We start from the raw sequence: 26979 nt of genomic DNA on the forward strand, positions 1-26979 counted from the left end.
TACAAGAAAATAGTATCATTTACACCAAAGCCCTAAGGAAGTGTGGTAAAACAAAACAAAACAACAGTAATGAAAACTGATGAACTATTGCTGCAAAACAGTTCAATTAATATTCAGAAAACAAAACCTTCAGAGGAATCTAGCACCTGGACTGGTTATTATTGATTTCTCTACAGAGAAGGCTTCTTGAAGTTGAAAGAACATCAACGAGACAAGGAAAAAAAAGATAACTGTTAACCTGATAATGGGGGGGCGGTGGAAAACATTAATTAACAGGATCATGCAAAGCCTCATTGGGAAAAAAAAAAGTAATTTTTACTGATAAAATTCATTTTTTCCCCCAAGGTATAATGTACAGTGCAGTGATAGGGCAAATTTCCATCAATTAGCTCTCAAGTGAACATGGAATATTGAAATTTCCAAGTGTAAGGAAGATGTCTGTCTTCGTAAAGACCCAGGAGCAGATTGATAAAAGGGGCTTCTAATATGGCTTTGGCTGGAGATACCTGGTAGGACAGTGGATAAAGCACTGGGCCTAAAAACCTGAATTCAAATTCAGTTTCATTTTACTATCTGTGTGACTTTGGGCAAGTGACTTAACCTCTATTTGACTCAGTTTCTACAACTCTTAAATTATGGTAGCAATGGCACTTTCCTGGTAGGATTATTTTGAGAATCAAATGAGAGAATTTTGTAAAAGTGCCTCGTCTATTGTAAGTACCAAATTAGTATTTATTCCCTTCCTCTTGGCTAAGTGCATTGACAATTTGCTTCTAAATTCTAATTAGTGAGTGATTATTTAATTTTATGATGAAAGAAAAACTTTCAATCAAGGTTCTAGTTTCCTAACATCATTAGCAAATGTTTATCAGATTTAAGAAACAAACATATCATTAGCAATTTTTCAAATTTGAGGGACACACATATATCAATAGTTGTTCAGAAGAAGGAAGGTGAGCAAAACACATATCATTGTCAAACTATACTTTGCTGTTTATCCTTGGAGGTAGCTTTTATAAGAGACCTCATGATGTGTTTTTGATTTTTCAGTTGAGTACCAGAATATATATGTAGACAGATATAATTAATTGCAGCTATTAACAAGCTGGATCAAGAGGTTAAAAAAAGGTCATATCCCATGCCAAGTGAAATTTAAAATTAAAAACAAAACAAACAAAAAAACCAAAAGCTTAAGAACAAACCCAGTTGTTTAAATCATTGTTAATTAAGATGTAAAATCCTGAAATGAGACCAGCTCAAGGGCCTTGCTGGGGAGAAAGTATGAAGCGCAACAGGCGAGTGCTTCAACAAAGAAGTTCATTTATTAATCTGACGATCCAAGCATAGTTTATGTGGTCCTGTTTTAGGATTGTAATGCCATTGGCCTGTTTTAGGAATTTTCCAAAGAACAGGGCCTACTGGTTCCTTATCTGAACAAGATGTCTTATGCTTCTGAAACAATCTTTCAGCAGGAGAAAACCCATAATCATTAAGAGTTAAAAACTTAAGGGTTTATATGACCTTATTCACAGCTTTTCCTCATATCCCCTTCTTTTTGTTTTTGTAAGAACATTTTAATATTACAGTATGCACATTCAACCTAGAGGATTGTATGGCATACCAAATGTGTGTTTAATATTATAATGCAAACAAAATTGCTTAAATTTGGAGGACATGTAAGCAGGACTGTTGTCCATTTTTAGCAACTGAAGTACACCTATAGAAGAAAATACAGCAAGCGTATGTTCAATAACATGAGTTATAGACTCTCCAGTTTGTAGAGTGGCTACTATAAAAGATATCTACAAGGACATGTATAAAGGATAAACTTCCAAAAGAGAAATAATGAGTTAAATCCATTTCTAAAGGTTTTACTCCTTTGGGATGGTAAACAATACAGTTCAAATGAAGTGCAGGACTTCACTATATGCCTCACTTGCTTTTCAGTGATGTGAAATTGTTTGAGTAGAGATTCAACTGATTATTGATGTACTTGATAAGATTGTTGTGCTTGTTGGATTGTGGAAATGTATGTGTTAACTAACTGGTCTGTAATAGAGTTCCTTTCACTTCTCAGTCCAGGTAGTTTCATGTGTGAATTAATATGGAAGCAATAAAGAGAATGACTTTTAGCATGTATAACAGTTTGCAATCTTTGAAATAAATGGAAAATATCAGTATTAGTGGAATTGCAAATGATAGCAGTTTCTATATTTTGTAAAATAAACTTGGAATATTTGCTGTCAGAAACCATGATTTTTCTCTAACGCTATTATGATAGCATATAATTCATTCTTTTGAGTGGAATTATAAGGTGCTGTGATTATGCATTTCTGTGTTATGTAATAGGCTGCTCGACCATTTTTTTGTGTGTCATCTGTAAAAATAGTTATGGCACCTTGAATGGGTTGTTTTTGAACAAAAATCTGATCCTGATAATGTAACACACTCATGGGTTGCTGTTAAGTATCCAGGATAGGAAGCTCCATGATGTTTGATGAAACCTTTGATAATTTACCATCTGGAAGTTTCTTTTCTATGATCTGTGATGAATCTAAAATAGATTGTGTTATGGGTCTAGAGAAACCCAATTCTGGTGCCGCTTGTAAAATGTTATACAAAGATTGCAAGTCATCATTAGTAATCTTCAAATAAGGTCTTGGAAGTCATTTAATGTCTTTAATATGTCTTTCCAAAATTGTACCTTATGATGTTTAATCTCTGGGACTTTACAATGTGGCTTAAGTAATTATATAGGGGCTCCTTTTTTCTGGAACTATTCTCAGTCCATACTTTTCAAATTACTATATCAACTTTTCAAGAATAGTGGTAATTTTTTGCTGTGTAGGATAAGCACATAAAATGTTATCCATATAATGAATAATATAAACTAGTGTCCATTGTTGTCTAATAGGACAGAGGAGTTGATCTACATATTGTTGACACAGTGTGGGACTGTTCTTTATCCCTTGAGGGAGAACTTTCTACTGATAATGTTTATGGGGGCTTTAAGATTAATATTAGGCAGTGAAAAGCAGAATATTTGCAATCCTGCTTCTGTAAGGGAATAGTATAGAAACAATCCTATAAATCAATAACTCACAATGGCCAATTTTCTTGGATCATAGTAGGGGATGTCAACCCAGGTTGTAAAACTCCCACATGCTCCATTCTTTCTTTTACTTTCCTAAGATCTATTAACATTCTCCATCTTCCTGATTTCTTCTTAATGGCAAATATGAGGGAATTCCAGGGACTAGTAGTGGATTCAATATGTCCTTTTTTAAAAAAACTGCTCTTTTATTATGATTTCCAGTGCTTCCAACTTTTCCTTATTAAGAGGCCATTACCCATATCAAAGGACCTTCCTTCCATTTTATGGGGGAAACCTCCACTTTCTCAACAGTAGTCATTAACAAAAATCCCCTATCCCTATTTTTATTCCCAGGTCATATAAAATGTCTCAACCCTACAAATTCAGAGGAAGCTGTGGAAGGACATGTGGCTTAAATACTCCTTTTGTCTGTTTACTCTGCCATTTTAACCATTAAGCACTACACAAGGGTTGTCCATTTCCAGGGCCCAAGAGGCTGGGCAATGTTTTTGGGTGATGGCTGAGCTATCTGCCTCTGTATCTATTAACTCTTTAAACTTTTTTCCTTCAATAAGTATATCAAGCAGACCTTTCCCTTGTTATTTCCTGAGTCCACCAAGATTGAATTGGTTCATTTTTGTAAAATCAGAGCTAGGGATAAGTACCTATTTACCAATCATGTTTCCTGTCTTAATTTTTATATTAGCATCCAGCAAGATATACAAAACTACCATTACTGGTCCTTGATAATCTGAGGGAATGACATTTGTTTGTGTAACAATGCAAGGATTGCAGCGTGGTCTGTACCAGTAATGATGTTGTATGTCCCAAGTGGTAAGGATAACAGTAAAAGAAATGGTTACTTTGCTGCTTTTGTTTTGGAAGTATTTCAACAATGCAGCACAATTTTTAGAGATCTTAAAAACTCACATATAAAAATTTAAATTCCAGAACTCAAGATGGTAGAGTAAGTAGAAGGGAGACATCATAGTTTTCTCACCATTATTCCATTAAGGATTTTTTTTTTAAATGAACACTGAATTTAGAAATGGTTAAAAAAAAAAAAAAAAAGAAAGAAAGAAAAAAAATCCAAGAAACTACAGTAAGTGCATTTTTACAAATCTTTATCTGCAAAAAGAGAAGTGAGACATGCAAAAATGTTTGTAGCAGGATTTTTTGTAGTGGCAAGGAAATGGAAATTGAGTGAATGCCTATCAGTCAGGCAATGACTGAATAAGTTATGGTATATGAATGTAATGAATGTAATATTATTGTTCTATAAGAAATATTGAGCAAGATGATTTCAGAAAAGCCTGGAAAGATTTACATGAACTGATGAGCGAAGTGAGCAGAACTAATAGAACATTATATATGTTCTCTTAGATTATATGATGATCAACTGTAATGGATTTGACTCTTTTCAACAATGAAGTGACTCAAGACAATTCCAGTAGACTTGTGATGGAAAGTCCACATTCCAGAGAACTACAGAGATTGAATATGAATCAAAGCATAGTACTTTCACTTTTTTTGTTTTGTTGCTGGGTTTTTTTGCCTGTTTGTTTTCTCTCATTTTTCCCCTTTTGATCTGATTTTTCTTACATGGCATGATGAATATAGATATGTTTACAAGAATTGCATATTTAATCTATATCAGATTGTTTGCTGTCTTGGGATGAGGGAGGTAGGAGGAGGGGGAGAAAAATTTGGAACACAAGGTTTTGCAAAGGTGAATGTTGAAAACTATCTTTTCATGGATTCATAAAAATAAAATACTATTAAAAATAGATAATTGGAATTGGTTGGGGAGGAAGAGGGAGAGAAGAAGGAGGGGCAAGAAGCCTATAGACAGTAGGAAGAAGTCTGCTTTTTCCCCCCTCAATTCTCTTTATTAATTCTCTATAATTTGGCTTCTGATCTGATTATTCAACCAAAACTGCTATCTAAAGTTACCAATGATCTCTGAATTGCCAAATCTAATGGCCTTTTTCCTGTCTTCAACCTTCTTGAACTGTCAGTCAGAAAACTATTATTTTCCTTGATACTCTCTTTAGTTTTGTGTGGATACTAATTTACTCTCTGGTTTTTACTCTCACCTCTCTATTCCAGATCTTTCCTGGATTTTCATCCAGATCATACTACCTAAATGTGGATCTACCATAGAGTTCTGTCCTTAACTTATTCTCTTCTCTCAAGTACAACTGTACTTGATAATCTCATCAGCTGCAACAGATTCATATTATCTGTAATAATTCTCAAATCTAGCCCTAATCCTGCAGACTTACAGTCCTGAATCTCCAACTGCTTATTAGCCTTCTCAAACTGGATGACATATAAGCATCAAGCATCTTTTTTTTTTTTTTTTGGTACCAGACCTAAAACTATATTATATTTTATTTTAAAATTTTTCTCTAATTTATTTTTTTGAAGAAACAAAATAAGAAGGAAAAAAAAGCAATACAAAACAAAATGAAATGAAACAAAAGAGAACATTATTATATGCCCAGCAGAATATCAGGGAGGATTCAAAATATATAGCGATAAATACCAATTTAACAAAGTATATATGTTAGTAGAAAAAATTATATTGATCCATCTTTTCTTTACTTCTTTGTAAATTTTTTTTTGTTTTGTTATGCACCTATAAATTATTATATATAGATATGTAGATATATACATATACACACATATCTCCCTTTCATCCTCCATCACCCCCAAACAAGCTACAGTTAAGCCTTTCAGCCAAGTAATCACCACAAGAACAGCCAGGTGTTAAAGCCCAAATCCTTTATTGTCTCTTTCAAAGTCTTGTCTCTTTTCCTGGGGTTAGCTTTCTTAAAAGTCTTCCAGAGTCTTGGTTTCAGTAGAGAAATGAAGGAGGAGAGCCTGCCACCAGAAGCTTGACCGAAGGTAAAAGTGAATCTTTCTCTCCTTCACTCCTAGAGCTTAAGCTCCTATCTCCAGTTCTCTTGTCCTCTCTGCCTCTGAATCAACCTAGCTGAGGATTCTAGCTTATATGCTCGACACTGAGTATACACCAATCATTATATCACTAGGAAACCATTATTTGTTGTAGGATTAAATCAATGCTGAACTAGATTTAACCACTGTCACCTCAATTCCACTTACTTAGCACCTTGTTTCAAGTTCTGGCCATAACAACAAGGTGCTGGTTCCTTCTTTTTCAGGGCCGTGTTCCAGCAGCACAGCTGGACCTTGCATTCCCAATCAGCCGACGTTCTCTCCAGGTGAAAGTCTCCATGATTCCTGTTGAGGAAACATAGCCATCCGTCCAGAAGGATCCCTAGATATTTCTGTGGAGCTAGCTTGGAGGTGTTTGCACTTCAGCAGGTTAATTCCTGCTGGGGGTCTTTCTTCAAATCTTGTCAGGTTGTATCAGGAGGACTCCTGCTCTGTCCCAAGTCTTCTTGATTTTTTCAGTCGTCTATGTTCGCCCTTGCAAATTTGTTCTATTTTTTTTTTTTTTTTGGGGGGGGGAATCAGGAAAGCTTGAAATTTACCAACCTACTCCATCATATTTCCAGAATCCTCAGCCCATATTGGTATCTTAAACTCAATATGTCCCAAACTGTATTCATTTTCTTTCTCTTCAAATCTTAAACTCTTCCTAAATTGCCTCTTGGGGATATTGCCATGGTCCCAGTTATCCAGACTCCTAATCTTGTGATGACCGTTTATTTAAAATCAGCTGGAGTCAGGAATTCAGGTTAAGGGGAAAATCTTCAATCTTTATTCTCAATCTCTACTGAAGAAGAAAATATGAATCCTGAAGAAGGATTGCTATAGCAACATGGGCAGCTGCCACAGGAAGCCAGCTAGCAGAGGGGGATTGGAGGTGAAGGGCGGTCACGATAGCACTGAGAGCAGCTGTGACAAGACACCAGCCAGCAGTCTCTCTTTCCACTTCTCTCTCCACTCCCTTGCCTCCACTCACCAACACATCAGGACTTGCACAAAGAGTGGGCGGGGCCATTCTTTCTCCAAACATATATATTAATAGAGTATGGTCCAATTACTATTTAGCCTCACGTACTTGGGAACTCAGTGCATCAACTCAAGCCTCAGCCCATTACATAATCTAGCTATCATTCTTGATTTTTCATTATCTCTCACTATATCAATCTGTTGTCAAGCTATCAATTTCACTTTTGTAATATCTGTATATCCCCCTCTATTATCCTCTGACACTCCTAAAATGCAAATCTCTCCATGTCATCTTCTAATCAATATATTTCAGTGGTTTCCTAACACTTCCAAATCAAATAAAAAATTCTTTGATGTTCAAAGTCCTCAACTTTTCCTCCTCTACATTTCCATTCTTCTTATAAATCTCCCCCTAGATCTCCACGTCCTTCACATTTACTTTCCTTTATAAACACTCTCTTTTTTTGTAATGAAGATGGTAGGGGCCAAAGAGAGGAAAAGGACAAAAGGATCAGATGGAGGAAAATACATAACTTACTATATAATTGTGCACATTTGAGATGAATTCACCTATAAAACAAGAAGGTGACAAAATGGATTAGAAAGCAGAAATCAACAATATGTTGATTACAAGAAAAACATCTGAAACAAATATTTATAGAGTTAAAGGACAAGAGTAAAATATATGAACTAAAAACAAAAACAAAAAAATGTAGCAATAATAATATCATGCAAACAAGATTAGATTAAAATAGATTGTGTTTAAAGGCATCATAGACAATACCCATATATGCACTGAATATGTGTGTGTGTGTGTGCTGAATGTTACCATATCTAAATATAAAAAGGAAAAATTGATTTATAGAGAGAAAACTGTAAAAACTACAATAATTGGAAATCTCAGCCCTCTTCAGATCTATGCAAATCTAACCAAAAATATAAGAGATGTCTGGAGGTTACTGAATGGAAGAACCAAGGTATTTAACCATCTGTGGCTCTTTTGCAAAAATGAATTATTGTAGAGCACAATAACCTCAAAGAAATGAACGTCTATTATTTTGGATATGGTTGGTAAATGTTTTCTTTGACTATGAGTATTTTTTCTTTTCCTTTGATGAGGTAGGGTGGTAAGGAAGAAAGTGGGGCAATAGCAACTGCAGAAAGGAAGTAAGAAAAAAGAAAGAGAAAAAGGAAGGAAGGGAAGGAGAGAGGGGGGAAGGGGACAAGGAGAGGAAGGAGAGGGGGAAGAGGGGGAAAAGGGAGAGGGAGAGACAAAAAAAGAGAGAAAGAAAAAGAAATAAAGAGAGGAAGGAAGGAAGGCAAGAAGGAAGGAAGGCAGGCAGGCAGGAAGGCCACGTGTTTCAAAAACACAGAACCAAGAAACTTAAGGGCAAGATACTGATTGCCTCTGTATCCCCAGCCCTTTGCAGAGCTTAGCAAAAATAAGATCTTAATAAATGCTTGACATTAGTCCAGATGTTGCAGAACTTTTGAGTAGCCTTATAGGATATGCTAGTGTTTTACTCTTTTACACTTTTACACTTTAGGAAGTACTTTTCTCACATCAATCCTATGACATTTGAGATTTTAAAAAGACAGTTTTATACTGAACACATATTATTTACAGAAGTGAACAAGAAAGGAGAGGAAAAATGCAGCGATGGGGGTAGAGGAAAAAGAAAAATGTGAAAAAAAAGAAGAGAAGCTTAGACTAGGAATTGGCTGGACGCTGCCTCTTCATAAAAGCACCAACTTTTCCCCAGGTCAGGGATTCTTAAACTTTTCCACTACCAAACCTTTTTCACCAGAGAAATTCTTACATAATCCCTGGTATATAAATCGAAACATATTGATAACAAATCATAAAGAAATTTACTTTAAAAAACAATTCTTTAGTATATGTATATTCTATCATTTATTAAAGACGAAAGCAAATTTGCCTATTAATACGATGGAAATGCTTGTTTATTTTTACACAAAGAATTAAATCTTGGCGAAATATTTAATACTTTTAACTGTTGTCAAATTGCCCCACATGTGGCAGTGATTCTCAGTTTAAGAAGCTTTAGTCTAAGATACGGTCTCCACGCCCTTAACTTCTGAATCTCTTTCTATTTCATGGCTCAATAAGGAAAAAAAGATCCAGCCCCAGAGCCAGTCAGGGTTATACTTCCGGCTTTTCTAGGCCGCTCTTCTCTACTCCTCTCGAGCTCTGTTCTCTTCCCTTTGAAATCTCTTCCGAATGAGGTCAGCGCTTGCGAGTCATGTAGGTTCTCGGTGGAAGAGCCTTTTAAGCGGCGATTTGGGATGCTGCCCAGGGGAAAAGGGGTGCAGTTGTAGATACCGCCAAACTCTTTGCCGTGTGAAGAGTGGCAATGAGCTGAATTAAAAAAGAAATTGGAGAGAATTAGCAGCCAGAGGCGGAGGGTACCTGGACTGAAGAACAAGCAGCGGAGCAGGGTGACTGGCTGCCCTGGAGGGGAGATGATGAGTTAGTTTGTATGTCTTCCAGGGCTTACACCTTTTTTGCCCGGTGCTTAGCAGTCGCCTGCAGGAGGCGCTGAACTCGGCGGGTGTGGAAAGTATCTCCTTCTCCGTCTCTCCCTTCCTCCTGACTCCTAGGTTTGACCTCCTCTTATGTAGGTCGTGTTTGGGAGAATTTGGCTCTTTATTTCTCCACGATGCGGAACAGTTACAGGGCAGTAGCTGCCCTGGACACACTTCGGCCGGAGGTGTCCAGCGCAGATAGAATGCCCAATGTCACCGACCAGCTTCTTCCTTCTCCTTCCTCATCCTCCGCCTCTGCCCAACTCGCGGCCCCGATAAGTGTCCAAAGCCGGGAGAACGGTTCTCAGATCCAAGTGGTATGTGTTCCTTGTGCCAGTGTTTTGTTTCTTGGAATTAAGATGAAGAAATCAAAGAGCCTGTTAGTTTTTTCTTTCTCTAGCCTCTAGCAGTAGATCTGCCTCCCCTCATTTAGTATTTAATCTCTTCTGTCCCATCGTTATTGAGTCATTTCAGTCGTGTCCACTCTTCGTGACCCTCATTTGGAGTTTTCTTTGGCAAAGATGCTGGAGTGGTTTGTCATTTCCTTCTCCAGCTTATTTTACAGAGGAGGAAACTGAGACAAGCAGGATTAAGTGACCTGTCCAGGAAAGCCGGTGTCCGTGCTCGAATTTGAATTCAGGTCTTTTTTAACTCTGGCCATTACAACACCTCTCCTATCTCCTCTCCTGCTCTTTATTTCTTTTCCTCCTCAGTGTTTTCTTTTTTCTTTTTTTTAATAGCTTTTTTATTTACAAGTTATATGTATGGATAATTTTACAGCATTGACAATTGCCAAGTCTTTTGTTCCAATTTTCCCCCTCCTTCCTCCCACCCTCTCCCCTAGATGTCCTGCTCTTTATTTCTTTTTTTTAAAATTATTATAGCTTTTTATTTACAAGATATACGCTGCTCTTTATTTCTAACCAAAAATACTATCCCCTAAGATAAAGAATGTTAATAATAATAAATAATAATAAAGGTTAAGGATAAATGTGTAATAATACTTAATATTTACGAAGCCCTTACATATTATCTCTTGTAATTCTTAGCAACCCTATGAGATAAAATTCAGTGATTATCCACATTTCACACCTGTAGAAACTGACGCCCAGCGGGGCTAATGACTTTCTCTTGAGCTCTCAGTTAGTGTCAAGTAGATTTGGAATCCAGATTCTCTTGACACCATCTCCAGTGCTTTTTTTTCCCACCACACCAGCCAGCTTCTTGAATGTTCATATATGTATATACTTAATGGGTGTAAGTATTTCCCCTATCACAAATCACAGCTTCTCCACATTTTAGGTGAACTTTGAGAATTCACCCCATGATCATCTCCCAATTTATAGCTAAATCAGATTTCCTGGGATAAGCTGGCACTCACTCAGAATCTTTCCTGACAGAGCTGTAACCCTAGCTTTTCCAGAGAAGCCAGGGGGCTTTTTAAAGCGGAGCTGAGGAATTAGATTTGGATTTTAGTGAGAATATTTAACACATGTGTCACATTTTTAGCTGTCAATTTAGGGAGGTTTTTCCTGGTCTACCAACGTTGTAACCTAAGACTTTTTAAATACTGGTAGTCACTGAATGTCTCATACTGCTTCCCCATCTGACCTCTACTCTTTCCCTACTTGCAACAGCAAACATGTTTTTTAACTAGAAATCAGGGGATCTTGTTTGTTTCTAGGTAGAAACATGGGTAAATCTGATCAGTTCACATAACTTCTGTTTATTTATAGACTTTTCATGATATATATTTTTTTTACATCTTCTTTTCTAAGTTTGGCTGTTGTCACTTTCCTACTTTGCTAACCAGCCTTTGTAACATGATTTTAAAAAAATAGTTCAATAAAACCAACATATATCAACTGGATAACAATATATATTCCAAACCCATAACCTGCCCATCTTTATAAAATAGAGAAGATGCATTTTCTTAACTTTTTTGGAACCAAGTTTGATCATTATAATTTGTAATTTATTTTAAAAAAACATTTTGCTAAAAAAAAAAAAATTGCTAACATGTGCCTAGCTTCTTTCATAGGAAATCAAGATGATTTCCATTTAATTCAACAAACATCTGTTTAGTGCCAAACTCTTTTTTGCCTTTGGTTTCAGAGACATAGAGCTAAGGTGGGGACATATATTTATGTTACTGGGTATATCCTGACTGTCCTTCCCCCGCACAAAAAAACAAACAAAACAAAACAAAACAAACAAAAAAACCAAACCATGCAGAAAGCCAGAGAAATAAAAGATTATATTATTCTCTTGATTTTTGCAGTCATAAAAATGACAGATCATTGACAATTTTACCAAATACAGACAAGATAAAGAATAAGACCACATAAAATTTGAATTACTAATATTTTGTTTAATAAAGGAAAATATAAAACTTTAAAAAACAAGTTATTTGCTTTTTGTGCCCTCCTGATTTCCCTTCTGCCTGTTGTAGATTTTTTGCTTTAATATATATTATGTATATATGTAATATTTGTATGTAATATTATTAGTATAATTAATAATTATTATGTAATATTAAATGTAATAATAGTATGTAATATTATATATAATATGTATTATACACATATATAAAGCTGTAAGTTTATAATATATGTGTTTCTCATTACTGTCTTTGCATCACTTACCTCTGTGTACTATAATGGAAAGAATCCTGATTTGGAGTCAAAGGAGCTGAGTTCAAATAAGGGCTCTTCCTAATTGTATGACTTAAGGAAAGTGTTTCTTTCAATACTGCAATATTTTTTTCCAATGATTGTCATTATTCCTTTCTTCAATGTTTTGTAATCTGGGAATTATCAAATTCTGATTTCATATACATATACATAATATTTTTCTATTTTTAGATTCTCTGTTGTTGCTCTTAAGTTTTGAAACTTTAATTTGGAGCAAATAATTTTTAGAACATTCAATGAAATTTGATGAAACATTTTTGAGTAATTATCAGTTCTATTCATATACTTCTGTACATATTTTTAAGTGTCCTTTTTAGGTAAATATTGTTTCTCTCATTATACATATGAATTCAAGATTAGGGACTTGTATTTTCTGTCTTCTTGGCATTCTTCCACAGTATTTAACCCTAACTAGGCTTGTGCATTCAATGAGTATTAAAAAGAGTAATTGTTATCTTGTTGGTAGGTATCTTCAAATTTTTTTCTTTGGGTTTAGGCAATTAAATAATATATGCTGTTTAGTGATCTGAAAGGGAAACTAATAAATATTTAAGAAAAGAATGAAGCATGCATAATTTTTCTGCCTGAGGAATCATTAAATCATTTCATTGAAGGAATACTTAAAGTGATCACTTTATTGAAGGCTTTGTGGATACTTGAAAGTATTTACCCTGCCAATAAAGGTGTTACCAATTTTTTTAAATGTAGTTTTGAGAGGTGCTATGGTCATAAATTTAGTTTTGATTTATTTTATTATTTGTAATGTTTTTAAAATACCTTTTGTTTTTTATTTCAGAGCTCAGCTTATTGTCGATTTATGCGATCTTTTCAATATCTAGATCTAGATCTGTATGCATTAATGGATAAGCTCTATAGTTTGTCCATTCAGTTGTATATTATAGTCTAGATATTTTTCATTTCCTTGGTTTTTCCCATATCTATAGTTATATCAAACCTTTTGCATAATTATGGATCTCATTTAGTTGGTGGCTATGAAGTGTTCTAAAGTAACACAGAGGCTAGATTTTCCTGTTTGGAATAAAAAAGATTTGAGTTTAAATCCTGCCACAGACACATTTATCTATATGACTATATAATGAGGCTAATATATGAAAAAAACTTTGCCAACATCTAAGTCTGAAAACAGGAAGACTTTATCATCTGAAAGGAATTAGTTTTTTATTTAATCTCCCTGCTGGAACTTTTCTTGAACAATGAGAGCACAGTCCAGAATTGAACAGGAAGAAGAAACAACTTCTGGGAAGCTGCACAGTTCTCTTAGTGACTCCAAGTGTCACCTTGAACAAAATCCTATTTTTTTTCTTTTAACATATTCTTCTGATAATGTATGGCTATAAGTTATGGAATACTAATCTTTGAAGAAATAAAGTGGAAGATCAATTCAAAAGTTCATGGAAAGGAGCATGTGATAGGCATAGCTAGGCTTTAATGTATTGCAAATGAGGAGAAAACATGTTAGAGAAACTCTATCAAGGTTAATGAAATGGAGACATAGAATGAAGGCAATAGCCAATTGTTCCATTGTTATTTACACATTGTCTGGGGAGCTTCAGAAAGAAGCTTAGTACATTGGTTAAATTATGGCAAAAGACTGAATAAACAGATATGGCTGAGTTGTGAGTTGTATCAGTGATAGATGCCATCACACCACTATAATTTTCCCTACTGCTCTTCCCCTTTCCTTCAACTAAACCTTTTGTAATGAAGAAAAAGAAAAAAAAAAAAATAAGGAAAACCACTAGTTCTGAGTTTGCAGCATTCTGCACTAATAGTTCCCTCACCTCTCCTCAAAGAAGCACAAACTTATCCAAGAGCAAGATTGCTTACCGAAATTAATCTGATCTCATTTGCATTATTGTATCACTTCATACAGGTCTTAATATTTAGTATTGATTTTAGAAAGAAAATGACCTGAAGATTTGATGTTATTTATTTTTGATTGTCAAGGAAAGAGTAGGAAAACCAATTCTGAGAATGCTATATAATAGATTTTAAGGAAATGGAAACTATTGAAAGGTGGTAGATGGTAGAGAGTATCCAGATAATCAGCTAATGTTAAAGAGGCAATTCTCTGCAAGCCTTCTGTAGAAACAGGTTTTACTTTGTGAAATGAGGAATATATTAGAGTAGTGGAAAAGATATTTAATGTTCACATTTCTTTCTCTTTAATTAAAAAAAAAAATCTAGTCCATCATTCTTCCTGTTCACAATGCTGAGTGCTGGTTGGATGACTGTTTACAGTCTGTTTTGGAACAAGATTTTGAAGGCACTTTAGAACTTTCCATCTTTAATGATGCCAGTAAGGTATTTATTAATTTATCATTTGTGTTATACATAGCTGTTCAAATTCCAAAGTTTGATGAATTTCATTATGCTATATTGTTGCTATTTCTTTTTCAGGACAAGTCAATGAATATAATTAACAAATGGAAGATTAGGTTAGAAACTTTAGGCATCAGAGTAATCATTGGAGGTCATGATTCTCCTTTTCCCCGAGGAGGTATGTATAGATTATTAGTATATCAGTTAATTATATTTAAATATTTGTTAATTGTAGAGCATTTTGTGTCATAAAATATTTGTGAAGCACTATGTGTACAGAAAAACATAAAATTATAAATACATCATAACAAAATAAAAAACATAGAAGTAAAGAAGAAAAATAAATGAAATTATAAGCATATTATATAAGACAGTAATAAGACACAGATTCTTTTATGAAATCTAATATGTTATTATATATTCTATGTACTAGGCATTATACTAATCCTTTTCCAAATGTTATCTCATTTGATTCTTACTCAACACTTTGAGGAAGGTATTATTATCCCCATTTTACATTTGAGGATATATAGAAGATAAGTGAATTGTCCACGGTCACATAGTGTCTGTGATCAGATTTGAACAGATTCCAGACGCAGTCTGACACACCATTTGTCTGTGAATGGTAAAAATTAAATTGGGTAGAAAACAAAAAGGGAATAAAATCCTTAAGTCATGGAGTTACTTTAAAAGCTAGAAGGATCGTTGAAATACATAGCCTGATGTTTCCTTTTAAGCAGCCCCTCTCTACTAAAGCTACTACTGAAGCAGCCCCTCTCTATTTGAAGTTGTGAATAGATTATAATAGATAAATAGATAAAACAGTTGAAAGGACTTTTATTACCCTATAAAACTTTTTTTTTAATCATTTATGTAGGCTGCATCCAGCAGGACTTTTTCGAGCAGAACTGTGCCCTCTTGAGGTTGTGTCATACTTTTATCTTAATGTCCTTTTTTTTTTTTTTAAAGTAAGTTTTTGTATGTCTTTTTTTTACATTGTTAAAATTTTCCCAGAGAGCTATCCATACAATAGTATTTTTTAAATTAAAAAAGAAGAGGAAAAAAAAATCAAAATTGATCAAAATATTGAAAAAGTCCAAAAACGTGTAATGTTTCATACATATTAGCTGCCCAACTCTATGTTCTTGGATTAGGAATGTCCTCTCATATCTTTTTTTTCAAGTCATATCTTTTATAATTTTGTAATGTTGACTTTTGATTTTTTTGTGGGATTTTTTTTCATTTACATTGTTATAGTCATTATGTGTATTGTAATCTGAGTTCTGCTTACTATGCATCAATTCATTTAGATATTTCTATGCTTCTCTATCCATCACACACATAATTTCTTATAGTACAGTAATATTTAATTATATCCGTGTACCACAGTTTGTTTAGTTATTCCCAAATCTTTGGGCATTTCCATAGTTGTCACAAAAAGTTCTGCTATAAATATTTTGGAGTACATGAAATTTTTCTTTTTATCATTAGCTCCCTTGTGTAAGCCAAACAATGGAATTTGGTTCAGTAAATTATTAATCAATTATTAATTGCTATATGCTAAGTACTTTAAGAACCAGGTTTATAGAAAGGAGCAAAATACAGACCCTGCCCTCAAGGAACTTAGTCTTACTTAGGGAATAATAAGCAAGCAACTATATATAAATGAAGTAGAATAAATGGAAAATAAATTTGTTATTTTCAAAATATATGCAAAGATAGTTTTTAACATTCACTTTTGCAAAATCTTGTGTTCCAAATTTTTTCTCCCTCCCTCCCTCTCCTAGACAGCAAATAATCCAATATGTGTTGAACATGTACCATTCTTCTATACATATTTTCATAATTATGCTGCACAAGAAAAATCAGATCAAAAAGGAAACAACAACAAAAAAGGTGAAAATATTATGTTGTGATCCACATTCAGTCCCCACAGTCCTCTTTCTGGATGCAAAATGGAAAATAATTAACAGAAAGAAGGCCCTAGAATTAAACGGGGTTGGGCAAAGCTTCCATCAAAAGAAGGAATTTTAATTGGGACTTAAAGGAATTTTAGAGTAGCTAGATGGCAAGTGGGTACAATGCCACTTGTGGACTCAGGAAGACTTCATATTTTGTCTCAAACACTTCGCTGGGTGTTCCTGAACAAGTCATTTAATCCATTTTTATTTTACCTCAGTTTTCTCATCTGTAAAATGGACTGAAAAAAGAAATAGCAAACCACTCTAGTATCTTTGCCAAAAAAGCAAACTAACTCAAATGGATTCATGAAAATCAAATACGACTGAAAATGACTGAACAGCCACAAAAGGAAGCTTTGTATGTCAGCAGAGTTAAGGAGGGAAGACATTCCAGCAGTTAACCTGGGGAGCCTCTGAAGATGCCCAGAGCCCAGAGATGAAGGGTCTTATTCATGGAACAGTCAGGAAGCCAGTTTCCCTAGATTGAAAATACACATTGTGGAGTAAAATCTAAGAAGGGAACAAGATTATGAAGGGCTTAGAATGCCAAACATAAAATTTTTCTTTTCAATCTAGAAGTAATAGATCACTGGAGTTTAAGTAGAAATCTGACATGGTTGGACTTGTGTTTTAGGAACATTTCTATAGAGGCTAAATGGGGAATGAATTGGAGTAAGGAGACTTGGTTACACCTACCTACCACTAAGTCATTGCATTAGTCCAGCAGTGAAGAGATGAGGGCCTTCATTGGAATAGTGGTAGAGAGAGAAGGTGGGCAAAAGTGAGATTGATAAGCTTTATAAATAGAATGTCAATGGGGAGTGAGAGATTGTGAGGAGTCATGGATAACTCCTGCATTTCAAGCCTGAGAATCTGGGGAAAAGAGGGAAGGAAAATATCATTAGTTCCATTTTGGACATTTTGATTTAAAATATCTACTAGAATACAATTTAAGATCTCTCTCTTTCTCTTTCTCTCTCGACTTGCCCAAAGTCACTCAGCTAAGGAAGTGTTAAGTTTCTGAGGTCAAATTTGAATTCAGAGCTGGTGCTCTATCCACTGCACCACCTAGCTGCCCTGATTCAAGATAGCTCAAAGACAGGTTAGAGATGTGAAATTAGGGGTGGAGATTAGGAGTGATATGGATAGGTTTGAGAAATCCATGGCAGCCAGTGAGATCGCTAAGTGAAAATATGTAAAAGGAAAAAAGAAGGTTCAGGATAGAACCTGGAGCCACATCTACAATTAGAGACCATGACCAGAAGGAAGATCCAGCAAAGAAGAGAGGAAGAAGAAGCAGTCAGATAGGAAGAAAACCAGGAGAGAGTGATTTCCCATAAACCTAGAAAGAAAAGAGAGTTGAGAAGAGAGTGATCAATAATATCAAAGACTGCAGAGAGGAAAAATGAAGGTTGAGGGGAAAAAAATTGGATTTGGTCATTAAGAGATGATTAGTAATTTTGGAAACAATAGTTTCAGTAGAATGATACTGTTCAAAGGGTATGGATATTTTAATCATTTTATGTACATAATTTCAAATTGCTTTCCATAGTGGTTATACCAATTCACAGTTCCACCAGCATCAGTGTGTCTATCATCCTGTGATTCTCCTAACATTAACTATTGCCCTTTTTTGTTGCCTTTACCACTTAGTTGTTTATATCTTTTGATGATCTTAGTAAAGATATAATTAGCAATATTTTAGTTTGAGTATTCATTTGGTCGGAAATGTAAATCAGAGATTTCTCACAGTAAGTTCAGAAGGTGTCATGAAGAAAGTAGAGATTGAGCTGAGGTATGAAGAATCTCTGGTTCAGGATTCTGATAGGAATAAGGGGTGGGAATGAACTTGTCATGTCTGATAAACATGGAGGAGTCTGGCCTACTTGGGGTAAGATATTGTTTTAAATTAAGTTTGTTTAGATTGAGATTGGAGGGCAAATTAGAGAGGGCCTTTAATTGCTAAAGTGGGGTAGGGAGAATGAGAAAATTATGAAGAGCTCTAAAAACCAAACAGAGAATTTTATATTTGATACTAGAGGTAAAATGGAGCCACTGGAGGGAGACCTGTGTTTTGAGAAGTTCAATTTAACAGCTGAGTGGAGGATGGATTGGAATTGAGAAAGATGGAGTAATACCAGAATGGTATTACAGTAGCAGACTATGAAAAGACCTGCATTAAGATGGTATCCACTAAGGTGAAACATATACTAGAGATGTTGGAAAGGTAGAAATGATGGGACTTGGGGCAGGAAGGTGGCGCAGTGAATAGCGTACTAGTCCTGAAATCAGTAGGACCTGAGTTCAAATTTGGTCTCAGACACTTAACACTTCCTAGCTATGTGACCCTGACAAGTCATTTAACCCCAATTGCCTCAGCAAAAAAAAAAAAAAAAAAAAAGAAAAAGAAAAAGAAAGAAAGAAACAAAAAGAAATGATGGGACTGGGCAAGGAAAGAAAGAGAGTAAAGAAAAGAGATTACATCCAGGTTTAGATCCTGAGTAACTCAAAAGATGGTGATGCTCTTGATAATAATAGGGAAACTAGGAACAGGGGAGGGTTTTTGGGGAAAGCTTATAAGTTCTGTTTTGGACATAATGAGTTTGAGGTGTCTAATGGGCAATTGGAGATGTGAAAACTGGAGGTCAGAAGAAAGGTTAAGATTAGACAAGTAAATCTTAGTTTCATCTGTGAAGAAAAGATAATTTATATTATATTAGCTGCTGAGATATGTAGACAGAAAATATAAAAGAAACTAGAATAGAGCCTTATGAGAAAAGTGTTAAGTCTCTTCCATTATTGGCTATGAGAAGAGAGCAGAGAACAAATATAGGCAACGGTGACAAAAATTAGAATCAAAAGATAGGATTCAAAAGATAGTCCACCACTTGCTCATCCAGACATTGATACTATTGTCCTAATTTAACTGTGGTAATTCTAATTATCTGCACATATAAAACTATTATTATATTTGGGAATCTATCTACCAAAGGAAAGTCAGGAATTATGTGAGCAAAACTACAAAAAACTTTCCACACAAAGTCAGACTTAAATAATTGGAAAAATATTAAGTGCTCTTGGATAGGCCGAGTGAATATAATAAAGATGACAATACTCCCTAAACTAATCTATTTATTTAGTGCTATACCAATCAGACTTCCAAGAAAGTATTTTAATGATCTAGAAAAAAATAACAATAAAATTCATATGGAAGAACAAAAGATCGAGAATCTCAAGGGAATTAATGAAAAAAAAAAATCAAATGAAGGTGGCCTAGCTGTGCCTGATCTAAAACTATATTATAAAGCAGCAGTTACCAAAACCATTTGGTATTGGCTAAAAAATAAATTAGTTGATCAGTGGAATAGATTAGGTTCACAAGACAAAATAGTCAACTATAGCAATCTAGTGTTTGACAAAGCCAAAGATCCTAACTTTTGGGATAGGAATTCATTATTTGACAAAAACTGCTGGAATAACTGGAAATTAGTATGGCAGAAATTAGACATGGCCCCACACTTAACACTGTATACCAAGGTAAGATCAAAATGGGTCCATGATTTAGGCATAAAGAACGAGATTATAAATAAATTAGAGGAACATAGGATAGTTTATCTCTCAGACTTGTGGAGGAGGAAGAAATTTGTAACCAAAGATGAACTAGAGACCATTATTGATCACAAAATGGAAAATTTTGATTACATCAAATTAAAAAGCCTTTGTAGAAACAAAACTAATGCTACACCCAGAGAAAGAACACTGGGAAATGAATATAAACTGCTTGCATTTTTGTTTTTCTTCCCGGGTTATTTATACCTTCTGAATTCAATTCTCCCTGTGCAACAAGAAAACTGTTCGGTTCTGCACACATATATTGTATCTAGGATATACTGCAACCCATTCAACATGTAAAGGACTGCTTGCCATCTGGGAGAAGGGGTGGAGGGAGGGAGGGGAAAAATCGGAACAGAAGTGAATGCAAGGGATAATGCTGTAAAAAATTACCCTGGCATGCGTTCTATCAATAAAAAGTTATTAAAAAAAAAACATAAAGGGAGAAATTTTTTTTTCGATGATGCATGATTTCAGGACTGCCTTGAGCTTAAAACTTTTAAAACATTTTTGGTAAACTTTAAAATGTGATATGAATATTTTGTAAACTTTAAAACATGATATGAATATATTCATATGTGAATACATGTTATTATTATTACAAAGATATTTTTCTTTAAAAAAAAAAGAAACAAAACTAATGCAAACAAGATTAAAAGGGAAGCAACAAACTGGGAAAACATCTTCACAGTTAAAGGTTCTGATAAAGGCCTCATTTCCAAAATATATAGAGAATTGACTCTAATTTATAAGAAATCAAGCCATTCTCCAATTGATAAATGGTCAAAGGATATGAACAGACAATTTTCAGATGATGAAATTGAAACTATTCCCACTCCTATGAAAGAGTGTTCCAAATCACTATTGATCAGAGAAATGCAAATTAAGACAACTCTGAGATACCACTACATACCTGTCAGATTGGCTAAGATGATAGGAAAAAATAATGATGAATGTTGGAGGGGATGCGGGAAAACTGGGACACTGATGCATTGGTGGAGTTGTGAACGAATCCAACCGTTCTGGAAAGCAATCTGGAATTATGCCCAAAAAGTTATCAAATTGTGCATATCCTTTGATCCAACAGTGCTACTACTGGGCTTATACCTCAAAGAGATAGTAAAGAAGGGAAAGGGATCTGTATGTACCAAAATGTTTGTGGCAGCCCTCTTTGTAGTGGCTAGAAACTGGAAAATGAATGGATGCCCATCAATTGGAGAATGGCTGGGTAAATTGTGGTATATGAATGTTATAGAATATTATTGTTCTGTAAGAAATGACCAGCAGGATGAATACAGAAAGGCTTGGAGAGACTTATATGAAATGATTCTAAGTGAAATAAGCAGAACCAGATCATTATATACTTCAACAATGATACTATATGAGGATGCATTCTGAAGGAAGTGGATTTTTTTGACAGAGAGATCTAACTCGGTTTCAATTGATGATGGACAGAAGCAGAACATTGGGAAATGAATGTAAACTGTTTGCATTTTTGTTTTTCTTCCCCGGTTATTTCTACCTTCTGAATCCAATTTTCCCTGTGCAACAAGAGAACTGTTTTGCACACATATATTGTATCTAGGACATACTGTGACGTATTTAACATGTATAGGACTGCTTACCATCTGGGGGAGGGGGTGCAGGAAGGGAGGGGGAAAATCGGAACAGAAGTGACTGCAAGGGATAATGTAAAAAATTACCCTGGCATGGGTTCTATCAATAAAAAGTTATTAAAAACTATTATTATAAATAAATGAATGGGGAATGATAAAGCATTTATTTCTTATTATGTGCCAAGCACTGCGCTGAGTACTGGGGATACAAACAGTCTACAATTTGGGAGAATGACATTTAAAAAGAAAGTTCAGTGGCAAGACAGATGGAAAAGCCCCAAAACCTGAAGGTGGAGTGATAGTACCAACTATCTGCATGTAGAGAAAGGGTAAATAATAAAATCTGGAAGACCAGAAGGGACAGTGGTAAGATAAATGATTAGACCAGATTTTCCTCTATCTCATTGAAAGGAATAAAGATTAAGCCAGTGGACATGTATCTTGATAGGTGCCCTAGTTAGAAGAGAGGGTGAAGGGGAAATTTTCATTTGTATTGTTTCCCATGGTTAAAACATAAACTACTTAAGAGCAGGGATTGTTCCCTTTTATTATTTTTATGTTTTCAGCAGTTTAATTGATTGATATCACTTCTTTGCATAAAAATACGTAATGACTCCCCATAACATAGAAATAAAAGTTCTGCCAGGTATTCAAGACATTTGACAGTCGGTCCTCTACCTACTTCTCAGATTTTATCTTCCACTACTCTAGCCAGCTTAGTCTGTTCTCGCTCTCCCTCCCTCTCCCTCTCTCTCCCTCCCCTCCCTTTCTCTTTTTCTCTTCCCTCCCTCCCTCTGAATTTGGAATAAGGAAGACCCTACTGCAAATCTTGTCTCAGTCACTTAATAGTTGCATGACCCAGGACAAATCACTTAACCTTTCGCAGTCTCAGTTTCCTCATCTGTAAAAATAGGATAGTAACATCTATTTCCCAGAATTCTTGCATAGATCAAATGCAATTGCATATGTGAGAACACTTTGCAAACTTTAGAGAACTATATAAATGGTAGCGATTATTATTACTGCTATTCTATCTCAGTTATTTTTCCTTATAAATTCATGTAGCACTATTAATCCATACTACATTTGATACTTAATCACTTGCTGCCTTGTTTTTGTTTAACTTTCCTAAGAATTTATTTTTACTTTCCAAGTAAGTTATAACTTCCTTGAGGTCAGGTACTTTTTTTTTTTAATGCTTCTTGGTATGTCCAGCAGTGCCTTGCATAGTGCTATATATATAATAAATACTCAATAATTTTTGTTAAATGAGAGAGTGAATTGTACTTGATTTCATCTGGTAATTTTTTTCTTATGTCATCCTAATTTACAAGATATTATTTGAATAAATTTAAAACTTATAGAAATGTACATTCTGTTAATGGGAAAAGAAGTTTAAAAATATTTTTAAGTGATTACTATGTGGCAGGCATTGTGCTGTGTTAAGCTTACAAGTAGAAGCAAAAACACGGTCCTGATCCTCAAGAAATTTATATTCTAATGAATTGGGGTGGGAAAGATAAAACCTAAAAGGAGACTGAAAAGTAAAAGGAGTATATTGCTTGATAGAGAAAGTTTGGAGAGCTGGAAACAGAACTTGGAGAACAATGAAGACATGCCTAGTCTGGACATTTTCCTTAAAATAAAGGTTTTTGGAGGAAACAACCAGAAGAAAACCCATTATTTCTTTTCCCTTTTTATTTTTCTCCCTTCTATTCCCCTCCCATTTTCAACCAGATATATTAATTTAATATTCTCTATATGACATATTTGCTTTTTGAAAGCAAATAGCAATTGAAATCTAATAATAAGAAGTGCTTATCTTTTCTTCAACAGTTGGATTTTCTAAAAATCAAGCAATAGCACAAAGTTCGGGCTCTTACCTTTGTTTTTTGGATTCGGTGAGTAAGTTTTTGTCTTGTGAATTAATCACATGTTTATTTTAGTTAATGAGTCAAATGCCTTATCAAAATGCAAGACATTAATCAAAGAAACATTTGAGTAATGCCTTCTACAAAATGCATTCTTTCTGCAGTTCTTAATGCCCAGTTCACTCCCAAATAATTTATTTATTATTAAAGAAAAAGAGTTGATATTTCAGTGAAGGCAATTGGTAAATATTTTTTAAAGTGCCTATTAAGCTCTGGGTAAACAAAGATGAATGCCACCCCCTGCTCTTAAGATCCTTAGTTTAATGGGGGATATAATATGCAAACAACTACATACAAATAAGATATATTTAGAATACATTAGAAATAATCAGCAGAGGGAAAGACGCTAGCATAATGGGATATCTGGAAAGACTTTTTATACTGAAAAGGATTTTAGGTGGAACTCCAAGGAAGAATGAGATGAGGGGAGAGAATATGCCAACCATGTGGGACAACCATTAAAAATGCCCAGAGTTGGCAGATGGAGTGTCTTATATGAGGAACAGCAAGAATGTTAGTGTCACTGGGTAGCAGATGTAGCAAGAAAAAGTAGGTATAAGATGTAAGAAACTTGAAAAGTTGATAGGGTGGCAACAGATTATAAAGGCTTTTCAAAGCTAAACAGAGAATTTTATGTTTGAAGATAATAGAAAGCCTCTGAAATTTATTGAGTAATTGTGTGGTTAAACCTGGGATTTAATACTTTGATAGCTGAGTGGAGGATGAACTAGAATAGGAAGAAACTTGTGTAGGGAGACCAAGCAGCAGGCTGTTTCATTAGTGCAGGAGTGAGGTGATGAGGGGTTGTACAAGGCTGGGGTAGTGTCAAAAGAGAGACGGGAGAATATTTGAGAGGTAATAAGAAAATAAAATTGACAGGCTTTGTCAGCGGTTTGGGGAGAAGTGGGGTGGTGAGACAGAATGAGGATTTGAGGATGATATCTGCTCTGGGTGTCTGAAAGAATGGTGGTACAGAAGGGGGTGATAAAACTGTGTTCCTTTTAAAATGAACACTCTGAAACTGTGTTCCCCTTTGATCTTGTAGTCTCAGGCCCTCCTGGGAAAGTTAATTATCTTTATTCAATTAGAAATCTTGATCAAAAAGCACCCCATTGATCTTCTGGGAATGCCAGACCCTTTCAGGAAATTCCAGTTGGGGATCTGGGCTGGATATTAATAAGTAATATTAATAAGTATCTAAGCCTGGGCTCTTTGGCTTTCTTTTCAACCTAAAACCCGAATTTCAAGATTCCTTTTCAAAGGGCATTTTTTGAACTCATTCTTTGCAGAATGTCCAAAGTAAGACTCTGCCCGCTGAGAAGATATTCTCTTCTCAGTGCCAGTCTCCATTTCCCTAATAGGACTTTGCCACTAAAGAAGTTAGTCTCTTAGTAAAACTAACTTCCTATCCAACAATAAATTTCCATTTTTGCCATTAATATTTTGGGTTCATGAATTTTTAAATGAAGAACCTGTGCCTCCAACAAAAGGGGATTTCCACAACTCTGATTGTTACTAATCTCATCAGTACCTTCAACAGTTAATTTAAAAAATTAAGATGAGGCAGCAGAGAGGTTAGCTAAGTAGGTAGATTTGAGAATCATTAGTACATAGTGAATATTGAATCTATGGAAACTGAGGAAATCATCAAGTGAAAGTACTAGGAAGAAGAAAACCAGAACAAACACAAACACCTGTGGGACACGTGTAACTTGGATAAAGATTGAACAAAGAATCAGTGGTCAGATAAGTAGGAGGAGAACCAGGAGACAACAGTCATGAAAACCTAGAGAGAAGAATGTGATAAGCAGTGCCAAATGCTACAGAAAAGTGAGAAAGAATCAGAAGATTTTAGGAAAGCAGATTTCATAGTGTTTGGAGAAAAAAATAGGATTAAAATGAATCCAGATGAATCAGCCCAGGAGTAATGGGTATGTATTTGACTTCATTCTTTTGGACTCTATCATGTCCCAGTAATTTCTTCATTAGGAAAATCACCATTCTGTGAGATTGCATGAGCTTTGGAACTTACACTTCATCAGTAATCCTCATTGTTCTCTGTCCCTTTCATTAAAGAATTAGAAGACAAAGTAAAGAGCTCCTCACAAAGCCTCCATTTAAAAAGGGCTCTCAGACCAGCCATCTCTTCATTTTCTACCTAGCTGCATTCCTTCAGACTCCATCATTCATCTAAGTCATCCTTCTCCCTTTTTCATGCTCCTTTCCTCTTTATTTTTAATTTTCTTTTGTATCTTGTTTTCTCCTATCCCAGAGTAAGTTCCTTGAGGACAGGGACTGTCTTTGTGAAAATTTATATCCCTAGCACAAGCTACCAGGTGCCTGACAATGAATAAGTTTATAAACTGACTGAAAACCATTCTATTGAGCAGGAAAAACAGAATTTTGGCTGAAGAAATTGATGTGGATGCAGAGGAAACATAAAAATCAATTTGTTTTTCAAAAGAAATATATAGGGGCAGAGGCAAGATGGTGGAGAGGACACACACTTCATTCTGAGCTTCCCTACTACCCTCAATATTGATTACAAAATTCAGCCTCTGAAATACTGCTTGACTGGTAGAATCCACAAATATTGGGAGTACAACAAATTACCAGCAGAAGATAATTTGGAAGATCACCAGAAATGGTCTGTTTTGATCAGGTGGGAGGAGGCAAGTGCAGGCAGAAAGGCAGAACACAGAGGTTAGCACACACTGAGCAGATTCAGGTCAAGGTGCAATCTCTGCGGGTGGAGAATTTGCAGGGAGAACTCTTCCACAGTGTTGGCTGCTCTACTTTGGTTGCAAAGCGGTAGATCAGCAGAGAAGTTACACAAACACAAAAGGTAGAGTGTACCCCAAAACACCAAAGTTTCACAGGACCTGGCCACGCCCACCCAGCACTGGGAGTGACTCAGCACAATCACAGTGTAGCCACTCTATGCACCCTGTTCACAGCCTGTTCGCAGGACAGTGGCTGGCTGTCTGTCCCTGTTCTTGCTTGGAACCTCCTTGCCCTAAGGGCACAACCGAAGGATTTTTTTTTCTTAAATGAGTAAAAAAGCAAAGTGAGCTCTAACTATAGATAGTTTCTATACTGAAAGAGGACAGATTTCCACCCTGAGGAAACTAATAGCAGGTAGTCTCCACACAAAACCCCAAGGGGGATATAATCTGATCCCCACCATACAAGGCTCTCCTAGAAGAAATTTAAAAGCATCTTAAAAGAGAGCTAGAA

The 26979-nt window shown here is 35.2% G+C and overlaps 1 protein-coding gene across 2 annotated transcripts in view; it reads left to right on the plus strand.

The window, feature by feature from the left end:
* The first annotated feature begins 8983 nt into the window (after positions 1–8983).
* Positions 8984–26979, plus strand: part of B3GNTL1 (UDP-GlcNAc:betaGal beta-1,3-N-acetylglucosaminyltransferase like 1) — a 91530-nt gene continuing 73534 nt past the window's right edge. Inside the window, exons 1-4 of one of the 2 annotated variants that reach the window (XM_051995627.1) lie at positions 8984–9903; positions 14488–14604; positions 14701–14800; positions 23648–23712. In XM_051995627.1, the coding sequence (XP_051851587.1) occupies positions 9721–9903; positions 14488–14604; positions 14701–14800; positions 23648–23712 (465 nt within the window). In that variant the 5' untranslated portion in view covers positions 8984–9720. The remainder of the gene's footprint in view (positions 9904–14487; positions 14605–14700; positions 14801–23647; positions 23713–26979) is intronic. The other variant, XM_051995629.1, reaches the window with a different exon arrangement.

The sequence above is a fragment of the Antechinus flavipes genome, chromosome 4 (assembly GCF_016432865.1).
Source record: "Antechinus flavipes isolate AdamAnt ecotype Samford, QLD, Australia chromosome 4, AdamAnt_v2, whole genome shotgun sequence".
Taxonomy (NCBI): Eukaryota; Metazoa; Chordata; class Mammalia; order Dasyuromorphia; family Dasyuridae; genus Antechinus; species Antechinus flavipes.